We start from the raw sequence: 11,236 nt of genomic DNA on the forward strand, positions 1-11,236 counted from the left end.
AGCAAGCATGTGTTCTTTACCTCTGGACAATGCTCTACAGTACTCCTTTGGCAAAGCTTTAAGAACATTAGAGATATGGACAGTATTTTAGATACAGTGACGGCTGCTTTCTGTAAAATATCACTGGGAATATACTTCAAATATATGTTTCTCATATGAATTCATAGAGGTGCCAATAATCGTTGCATACCTATATTTAACATTTTTTTTCTAGGATAAACCTTTCTGTTTGCAATTGTTTGATATCCATGAGAGCAGAGTATTTTTGTTACTTCTTTTTTAACAAAACATCAAAAGGTTAAACAAAGAATTTTTCACAGCCTTCTTTGCTCATATTTACCAAGGGTGCCAATATTAGTGGAGGGCACTGTATACTTGCAAACATCTGCATGTGTACACACACGCATACACGTAAAGTCAAGACAATGTCTGTTTTTATACATTTAAATGAGAAAAAAACAAAACAAAACAAAAAAAAAAACAGCATTCAGTCAGAATTGAAATTATGGATGATTATATTCACACATTGATTTATGGGCACCTGCACCTCAGTGTCTGTGTGACTGCACTTACGGTCCAGAACATAATGAAATATTGTAGGACTGTGGATGCAATGAAAATGCAGTACAGCATGGAGTAGGCCAGGAACAACACAAAGAATTTGTAGTTTGAGAAGCCCACACAGTTATTGACCCTGATCAAAAAAAAAAGAGAAAAAGCAATGAGAAAGATGGAAGCAGATGGATGGATGTCTTCAGCTACAATTATCCTGAGGTAACGGGTCATCTCAAAAACTCATGTCTTCAAGAATCACTGAAAAACACACATATGCACACCAACAACCCCACACAGATGCATCATAACAATAGAGATAAATCAAAGTTACAGACCAGGGGCAATGATGATCCATCTTCAATACACACCTAGATGAAAATTATGAAATACATAATTATAGATTACTAAAACAGTTTTTCTTAAAGTCATAATACAAGAAATTACACATATTGAGAAGGAATGCATTAGAATATTTTAATCTATGCTCACTTGTCACATGTAGAGCAATGATGGCATCTGTCCGGTTTGATTACCTGACATCGATTACAGTAACGGATGGCTGTAAAAAGCAGCAGGTGGACCAAAAATCTGATTAGCAAGTGAGCACTATTACAATAAAACATATCTACAATTGTATACGCACAACTATCTTATAAGAGCTTTTTAATGCTGACCTCCAGATCCAGTACATGTGCATATGCTCAAACTTCTGGCAACTTTTTTCAGGATCTCCTGCTGGGCCTCTGGTCTTTCTTCTTTTTCATACTCCTCTTTTTCTGCTTTTGGTAAAGAGAACTGAGGCAGAATAAATGAGAAACAGCAACATTGTGAGTCTGTGTTTATAAGTAACGGAAACTGCTTTATATCTTCAAAATACAGGTTTCTTTAATGAAGAAATAAGAGGGGTGTCAAAATGCCATACCGCTTTTGAAGGGTTGCTGGGTTTAGAAATTATGGTCTTCCAGTATGACCACATGAACAATACAAAGCATATATGAAAGACTACCAGATAGATAACTGCAAAACAAAACAATATAGGATTTTTTTTGTTCAACAGATAACCTTAAATGTTCAGTTTTCACAAGATGTTACAGAATATCTTTATAGCAGATCTAAAATTATTCAGCCAAAGGTTGGAACAGACAACCAACACAAGATGCAGTCCTGCTTTATTAGTAAAAATTACATAGGGCATATAATTATATACACTCACTATCCACATCCACTTTATTAGGAACACTTAGATGCAATAATCTATTCAGCCAATCATGTGCTTTAGTTAATGTTCACATCAAACATCAGAATGAAGAAAGTGTATGATCTCTGTGACTTTCATCATGGCATGGATGTTACCAGAATGGCTGGTTTGAGTATTTAATAAACTGCTGATCTCCTGGGGATTTCACAGTCTCTAGAGCAGTGGAAACCTGTTCCTGAAGACTTTAGCTCTAACCATAATCGTGCCCACCTGACCATCTAAACATTGCCTTAAAACATCATCAACTAAAACAGGTGTGCTAGGCTTTGGTTGGAGATGAAACCTGCAGGAAGGTAGAGCTCAAGGAAGAGGGTTGGTGACTACTGCTCTAGAGTTTACACAGAATGGTGCAGAAAACAATGAACAGTTCTGTGGGTGGAAATGTCCTCATTGATGAGAGTGCAGAAGAAAATTGCCAGATTGGTTTGAGCTGCCAGAAAGGATATACAGTGCATCCGGGAAGTATTCACAGCGCTTCACTTTTTCCACATTTTATGTTACAGCCTTATTCCAAAATGGATTAAATTAATTATTTTCCTCAAAATTCTACAAACAATACCCCATAATGACAACATGAAAGAAGTTTGTTTGAAATCTTTGCAAATTTATTAAAAATAAAAAACAAAAAAGCACATGTACATAAGTATTCACAGCCTTTGCTCAATACTTTGTTGAAGCACCTTTGGCACCAATTACAGCCTCAAGTCTTTTTGAGTATGATGCTACAAGCTTGGCACACCTATTTTGGGGCATTTTCTCCCATTCTTCTTTGCAGGACCTCTCAAGCTCCATCACGTTGGATGGGGAGCATTGGTACACAGCCATTTTCAGATCTCTCCAGAGATGTTCAATCGGGTTCAAGTCTGGGCTCTGGCTGGGCCACTCAAGGACATTCAGAGAGTTGTCCTGTAGCCACTCCTTTGTTATCTTGGCTGTGTGCTTAGGGTCGTTGTCCTGTTGGAAGATGAACCTTTGCCCCAGTCTGAGGTCCAGAGCGCTCTGGAGCAGGTTTTCATCAAGGATCTCTCTGTACATGGCTGCATTCATCTTTCCCTCGATCCTGACTAGTCTCCCAGTTCCTGCCATTGAAAAACAACCCCACAGCATGATGCTGCCACCACCATGCTTCAACGTAGGGATGGTATTGGCCAGGTGATGAATGGCACTTGCCATTCAGGCCGAAGAGTTCAATCTTTGTTTCATCAGACCAGAGAATTCTGTTTCTCATGGTCTGAGAATCCTTCAGGTGCCTTTTGGCAAACTCCAGGCTGGCTGTCATGTGCCTTTTACTGAGGAGTGGCTTCCGTCTGGCCAGTCTACCATACAGGCCTGATTGGTTGAGTGCTGCAGAGATGGTTGTTCTTCTGGAAGGTTCTCGTCTCTCCACAGAGACATGCTGGAGCTCTGTCAGAGTGACCATCGGGTTTTTGGTCACCTCCCTGACTAAGGTCCTTCTCCCCCGATCGCTCAGTTTGGGCGGGCAGCCAGCTCTAGGAAGAGTCCTGGTGGTTCCAAACTTCTTCCATTTACGGATGGTGGAGGCCACTGTGCTCATTGGGAACTTCAATGCTGCAGAAATGTTTCTGTACCCTTCCCCAGATCTGTGCTTCAATGCAATCCTGTCTCAGAGGTCTACAGACAATTCCTTGGACTTTAAGGCTTGGTTTGTGCTCTGACATGCATTGTTAACTGTGGGACCTTATGTGTGCCTTTCCAAATCATGTGCAATCAACTGAATTTACCACAGGTGGACTCCAATCAAGTTGTAGAAACATCTCAAGGATGATCAGTGGAAACAGGATGCACCTGAGCTCAATTTTGAGTGTCATGGCAAAGGCTGTGAATACTTATGTACATGTGCTTTTTTTGTTTTTTATTTTTAATAAATTTGCAAAGATTTCAAACAAACTTCTTTCACATTGTCATTATGGGGTATTGTTTGTAGAATTTTTAGGAAAATATTGAATTTAACCCATTTTGGAATAAGGCTGTAACATAACAAAATGTGGAAAAAGCGCTGTGAATACTTTCCGGATACACTGTAGTAACTCAATCATTCAACTGTGGTGATAGGAAAGCATCGCAGCATGCCCAAAACTTCTAACCTTGTTGGTGGATAGGCTATAACAGCAGAAGACCACATTGGGTTCCACTCCTGTCAGCCAAGAACAGGAATCTGAGGCTATCATGGGCACATGCTCATCAAAACTGGTAACTTAAAGATAAAGTAGAAAAGAAAAGAAAAGAAAAGAAAAGAAAAGCACCTGGTTTCAACAGTCAACCATCCAGTTTTGGTGAGTCTGTACCCATGATAGCCTCAGATTTCTCTTCTTGGCTTACTGGAGTGGAACCCAATGTGGTCTTCTATTGCTGTAGCCCATCCACCTCAAAGTCGATGTTTTGTGCATGCCGAGATGCTTTTCTGCTCACCACAGTTGAAAGAGTGCATATTTGAGTTACTACTGTATATACTTCCTGTCAGCTCAAACCAGTCTGGTCATTCTCATCTGATCTCTTTAATCAACAAGGTGTTTCAGCCTGCAGACCCTCAACTCATAGCTGTTTTTCTCACCATACGGAGTAAACTGTAGCAACTGTTTTATGTAAAATTCCCAGGAAATCAGCAGTTTATGAAATACTCAGACCATCCCTTCTGGTATCACAGAGATCACACTTTTTCCCCCATTCTGATGTTTGATGTGAATATGAACTGAAGCTGTTGACCTGTATCTCAACAGCTGTTTTTTTTGCATTGTGATGCTGCCACATGATTAGCTGTTTAGATAACTGCATGAACCTGCAGGTGTTCATAATAAAGTGGACGGCGAGTATATAACCACAACATATTCAAATACATAAGGCAGTTCAAAGTTTGAATTTTGAAAAATAAAAGCATAATTGCTATTAAGGTCCGTTTTAAAGTCTGCAAATAAAGTAAACTTATTCAACTCATATCAGTGAGCTGAATTAAAATATCACGTAACTTACTGTATGCAAGTACCAATTCCAACATATTTATATTAACTAAATATAATTACAAGAAGGAAATGAGTAATGTATGTAAACAATGATATTCATCTGTATACTGTTCACATAGATACCATTCATATACATTCACAGAACACTTTATTAGGAACAATTGTACACAGTACTCATTCATGCTATTATCTAAGCAGCTAATTGTGTGGCAGCAGTGCAATGCATAAAATCATGCAGATACGAACCAGCAGCTTCAGGTAATCTTCACATCAGCCACCAGAATCGAGAAAAAAAAGAAAGAAAAAGTCATCCCAGTGATTTTGACCATGGCATGACTGTTGGTAGGGCTGCACGATTATGGCCAAAATGATAATCACGATTATTTTTGATCAATATTGAGATCACGATTATTCATTGACTTTAGGGACAGCATATTTTATTGCACTTTCACATTTAAATAAACAGACCGCTGCTTTCACCTCCATGTTGTGCTACATTCCGGCTGATGTACAAATCTTTGTATCAAATTAGACTGGTCCTTAAATTTCATCATCTAGTAGAAGCAAAATATAAATAAAATTGTACCCAAAATATAGGATAAGTAAAAATAAATATACCATCAACCAAATGAAAATATGCAATCAAATATAACAATATGCAACCAAATGAAAACAATTCAGACCTATGCAGAAAAGGCAATAACAGTGTTTACAGGAGGAGAGACGAAGCCAAAGCACCCAATATAGTGGTGCAGGGATGACATCGTTTTTGTACTGGAACCCAGAAGTTAGCATCACACTGGTTCCCTCGACAAAAACTCAATAGGATTTTCACATAGACTTTTGGATTATTGCAAAAAAAAATAAGCTCTGTGATCAACAAAAGTTTGCAATACTAACACGTTTTGTCCAAGATAATTTTCACAAATGAACAAGACTTTTATGAAGTTTGAAGTCTAAATACAATCGCAAGAAATAAATAGCTAACCGTATGCTATAAACTAACTACACCACGGTTGCTCAACTTCAAAGTCACCAAACTTTTCCAAACTTGATTTAAAAACATTTTCCATAATATGTATTTACCCTGTGGATCATCTACCTTTTTTGGGGGAATTGTGCACAGCGTACCTGAACCAGTTTATCTGCAAATTTTTTTCCTGTTCAGCATGATGATGATTAATGTCCCTGACAACGTCTGTAGTCCCATTTAGCAACATGTTAGGGTCATGATTCTGCCTCGCGCAAAGTGCTGGAGTGCGCTCTGAAGGGTTAAAATGCTAACTCAAGTCTGGGTTTTGGCTTTACAAAATTATGTCATCCCTGCGCAACTCTATGGTGGTTGGCTGTAAGTTTAGGAAGCGCTTGATTTGATATGCAGTGGAGTTTTCTATGAGCGGAGGACAAACTTTAAACATCAATATCACAGTCAATCATGTCCATGTGATCATGGGCAGTCAAAATCATAATTGAGATCGATTAATTGTGCAGCCCTAACTGTTGGTACCAGATGGGCTGGTTTGAGTATTTCTAACTGGGATTTCATGCTCAGGAGTCTCTAGGAGTAGGTTTGTAACGGTGAGGAAAATTTTTCCCACTGGTTAATTGACGTGTGACAACACCGGTAATACAGGGATCACCAGGGGGGTGCTTTTCACTCTTTTCCTCCTTCACTGTTAAATTGCTTATGAATGTCCGGGCAGAAGATTTGGTTTCAAAGCGAAATGTAAGTCAGCTCGCCTCACTTGTCACATCAAAATGAAATCTGACTCCTGCTGATCTGTGCTGCAACTCTGACTCATTCGGCTCATGCTGAATTGAGCAGACGTTTTCAGTTTTTAATTGTAGTGTCCATTCTCAAACTGAATGAAAAAATTTTATTACTATAAAAAAGCAAAATGACAGTGGGGGCTAATACCACGGTGGGCAAGTGATGTCATCGGTCTTCGGCCGAATACCATGCAACACCGACTATCGCAGCAAGGCTACTCTAGAGTTAACTCAGTATCGTGCAATAAAGAAAAACATCGTATCCAGTGAGTGGCAGTTCTGCAGACAGAGATACCTTGTTGATGCAAGAGGTCAACAAGATGTTTAACAGAGAATGACCAGATTGGTTCAAGATGGCAGAATGGCAACATTAACTAAATAAAGTAAACAAACACGCTGTAGAATTGTGGTGAGCAGAAAAGCATTTCAGAACACAGAACATATCAAACCAATGGCAGATGGGCTACTACAGCAGATGAGCATGTCAGGTTCCAGTTATTTCAGCCATGAACTGAAAACAGTGGCTGCAGTGGGCACAGGCTGACCAAAACTGTACAGTTGAATACTGGAAAACACAGCCTGGTCTGATGAATTTCAATTTCTACTGAAGCACACAGATGGTAGGGTGAGAATTTGATTCCAACAGCATGAATCCATGGACCAAACCTCCCTTGTGTCAACATTCCAGGCTGGTGGAGGTGGTGTAATGGTGTGGGGAAAGTTTTCTTGTACACTTTGAGTTGTTAATACCAATCATCACCTGAATGCCACAGCCTATTTAAACATTGTTGTTGACCATGTGCATGTGTCCATTCATGGTCACAAATTACCCATTTTCTAATGGCTACTTCCAGCATGATAATGCACCATCTCCCAAAGCAAAATCATCTCAAACTGGTTTCATGAACATGACAATGAGTTCTCTGTTCTTCTGTGACCTTTTCAGTGACATTTGAATATAATAGAACACCTCTGGGATGTGGTAGAATGGGAGATTCACAGCATGAAACTGCACCTGAAAAATCTGCAGGAACTGCATGATGTAATCATGCCAACATGAACCAGAATCTCAAAAGAATTAGAGATTATATAAAGATTTCCAGCATCTTGTGGAATCCATGCCACAAATAACTGAGGCTGTTTTGAGAGCAAAGGGTGGCCCTACCTAGTATAGAATTCCTAATAAAGTGTTAGGAGTGAGACAGACAGATAGATAGACAGACACACACAGGTGCTTGAAAGCTTGTGAACCCTTTAGAATGTTCTATATTTCTACATAAATATGACCTAAAACATAATCAGATTTTCAGTCAAGTCCTAAAAGTAGATAAAGAGAACCACCACCATATTTCACAGGTTTGATAAGGTTCTTATGCTGGAATGCAGTGTTTTCTTTTCTCCAAATATTTCCCTCCAAAATATATTTTATTTTGCTCTTATGTCAAAATATTGTTCCCATAGCCTTCTGGCTTGTCCATGTAATCTTTAGCAAACTGCAGAGGGTCAGCCATGTTCTTTTTGGAGAGCAGTGGTTTTCTCCCTGCAACCCTGCCATGCACATCACTGTTGTTGTTCAGTGTTCTCCTGATGGTGGACTCATGAACGTTAACATTAGCAAATGTAAGAGTGGCCTTCAGTTGCTTAGAAGTTACGCTGGCTCCTTTGTGACCTCGCAGACTACCACACATCTTGTTCTTGGAGTGATCCTTGTTGGTCAACCACTCCTGGGGAGAGCAACAGTGGTCTTAAATTTCCTTTATTTGTACATAATCTGTCTGACTGTGGATTGGTGGACTCCAAACTTTTTAGAGATGGTTTTGTAACCTTTACCAGCCTGTTGAGCATCAACAACTCTTTTTCTGAGGTCCTCAGGAATCTCCTTGCCATGATATACTTCCACAAACATGTGAAGATTACACTTTGACACTTGTACTTGAGAGCTCACTCACACTTGATTGTTGTCGCATTGATTGAAAACTTTTGCCTCTAATTTCACTTTCAAATTAACTGCTAATCCTAGAGGTTCACATACTTTTGATACTCACAGATATGTAATAAATAAATGACAAAGTATAATATTTTTGTCTCATTTGTTTAATTGGTTTCTCTTTGTCTACTTTTAGGACATTTATTAAAATCTGATTATGTTTTAGATATATTTATGAAGATATATAGAAAACTTTCAAGCACAACTGTATATATCCATCCTTTATTACATGTACATTAATGGCTGTATACAGATTTCTGTAGTGGTCTACAAGCACTCCCATTCTTACCTTGCTCTTCAGTGTTAGGGATTGTGTCTAGGAGAGAGAAAAGAGAGAACAAATTAGAAAGCGATCAATGTAACTGACAATCTTCGTCCACTGAAAGCAAGCAGTCGAGGGGTGTTTCTTTCGAGACTGGTACTGCCATCTGGCATCGAGAAAGCCTCCCTTGTGTGATAGAGTTATTTGAAAACCTTTCTAGCACTGACTAATTATTTCTTATAAAAGGCAGGCATACAACATGGTTTCCCATTATTTCTAAGATTGTGTCCATAAATCCTTTGATACAAAGATATAAAGGTTAAGACAGAGAGTTAGTGATTCTACCTGAACTGCATTTGCATTAAATAAAAGAAAGAAAAAAAAATCATATCGCCTTCAATCTTTCCATTTGTACAAATTCCTGAGATCTTACACATGCAAAAACAGTAAAAGTGATGGATCTTGGGTGTATAATTACTTAAGTCAGTGTGTATGTTTATGAGTCTAAAGGCCAAAGCATGGCACACTGTCTTGTTAAGACAGCATAAAGAAGGAGGCCAAATAATTATAGGCACTGTTTACAGGACAGTTACTCTTTACAGGAAGAAAGAGAGTGATGTAAGGTGAGAGAGAGACACAGCGTGTGTTCATGTGGTTAATGTGGGTTGTAGTGAATGTTAAAGGACATGGTTTTATTAAACTTTAATAAAATATCTTAAAACAAGGAACCGATAAAAGGTACAGAGGTGTGTCTGTCTCATTAGTGTCAAATCAAAACGTGTTAGCAGCGCAAGACATTACGGCTGGACATTACGAACATAATTCATAATTTTCACAAAGCATTTTAGACAATTACCTTTATAACTACATTCAGTACACGACTTTTGTTTACGGACTTAAGCTAAGTGACTGTATACAAACGGGTTTTACACACAAAACTAAGATTAAATTACACAGTTGACAAAAACACGAGAAACCCATCTAAACAAATCCACGTGAAAAAGTGTGGCACATAGTTTCCGGACTTCGCCCAGATTTTCACTGTATCGGTACCAGGCACTTGCAGTCACACATCCCACTGCCCTGCGCTACTACAAACTAATTACCAACTTTCACACGAAGAACAGAAACACAACAACAAATTATTTGCAACACTCACAGATGCAGAGCTCCACCACGTAAGCGTAATACGACCAGCAAACCACCAAGTTGATGAAAATAACAGGTATCCATGCTAAACCCCGCTGACAGCATACCAGTACGTGCAAAGGCGCCATCTTTAAACTGGATATAGAGACCGGCTGTGACGTCACCAGGCCAACAATCCCTGCCTAAGAACCATGTAATTCATCATGAACATACAGTAAGTACATTATACAAAATAAATCATTATAAATAACACTTTTCCAACCTAAAACACAAAAACGCAACAAACAAAAAAACGTATAAAAAAAGAAATATCTTACTCTAATACTCTGACATGTTTACATAACGGTTATGGCAGAGGTATTAATACTGTGGAGCTTGCACCCTCAATGAGCACACTACCTCTGGAGAAGATCTGTATGCATAAAGTGGGTCAAAATTACCTGTAATTGGATTCAATGGTTTTCTTATTTGAAAAAAGGTGTCCTGTTACTTTTTTTTTTAAACTGATGATAGACAAATATTTTCATTTATCAAACATATTTATTTGTTCACTTCCCTAATACATATGCAGTACAAACAATGACAATAATTTTTTCAAATGCAGTTTCACTTTTTCTGAGCGAACTCTGATCAAATACTACTTTAACGCATTTTGTAGTCAACTTTCACTTCTCACATGTCTTGCAGAGCGTAAGAATGACCTTTGCAGACAGGGCAGAACATCTCACACATAAGGTTTGCACCTTTCTGTCCTTAACTGATGGGCAGAGTTTGGATGAATCATTGAATGACTGATATATAAGAGAGAGAGAGGCATAGGCTGTCCCCTATGGCGCCACCAGTTTTGGGGCGAGTGCCCCAACGCTCCTGCCCCGCCCGACTCACCCACCCACAAGAAAGAACGTACCAAGGGCATAACCTGGCCTGGGCGATCGGGGCTGTAGTCCCGAAGATTTTTTCTTTAGCCCCGAATAATTCTCCATGGAAGTATTTTGCAAACAATTTTCAAAAGCAATTGTGTTTCCTATTTGTCAACACATAAATTGTGGCATAATGCAAATAAAAATGCAAATCATGCATTACTGTTTGCGTTTACATGATCATACAGTGTCTGCCAAATTTCAAATTGAAACGCAAAGTCCATTTGCAATTGCAATTCCCACATCTATCGAGTTATGACCCTGTCTTAACAAAATAGCAATAACAATTACCCCGTTTGCTATTTCACTTCCTCGCGGTCTCGTACGGAGCCTGAGAAAATTCAAACGGAATATCAA

General features: G+C 38.8%; 1 protein-coding gene across 3 annotated transcripts in view; it reads right to left on the reverse strand.

The window, feature by feature from the left end:
* zdhhc20a (zinc finger DHHC-type palmitoyltransferase 20a) overlaps positions 1–10,126 on the reverse strand; it is a 53,409-nt gene extending 43,283 nt beyond the window's left edge. Inside the window, exons 1-8 of one of the 3 annotated variants that reach the window (XM_017489002.3) lie at positions 9,970–10,083; positions 8,838–8,864; positions 5,038–5,054; positions 1,478–1,572; positions 1,230–1,350; positions 1,045–1,114; positions 891–923; positions 574–694 (exon numbers count right to left, since the gene is read on the reverse strand). In XM_017489002.3, the coding sequence (XP_017344491.1) occupies positions 574–694; positions 891–923; positions 1,045–1,114; positions 1,230–1,350; positions 1,478–1,531 (399 nt within the window). In that variant the 5' untranslated portion in view covers positions 1,532–1,572; positions 5,038–5,054; positions 8,838–8,864; positions 9,970–10,083. Of the gene's footprint in view, positions 1–573; positions 695–890; positions 924–1,044; positions 1,115–1,229; positions 1,351–1,477; positions 1,573–5,037; positions 5,055–8,837; positions 8,865–9,969 lie in introns of all 3 variants that reach the window. The other 2 variants (XM_017488999.3, XM_017489001.3) reach the window with 2 other exon arrangements.
* Positions 10,127–11,236: the final 1,110 nt, after the last annotated feature.

Source organism: Ictalurus punctatus, chromosome 16 (genome assembly GCF_001660625.3).
Source record: "Ictalurus punctatus breed USDA103 chromosome 16, Coco_2.0, whole genome shotgun sequence".
Lineage (NCBI taxonomy): Eukaryota > Metazoa > Chordata > Actinopteri > Siluriformes > Ictaluridae > Ictalurus > Ictalurus punctatus.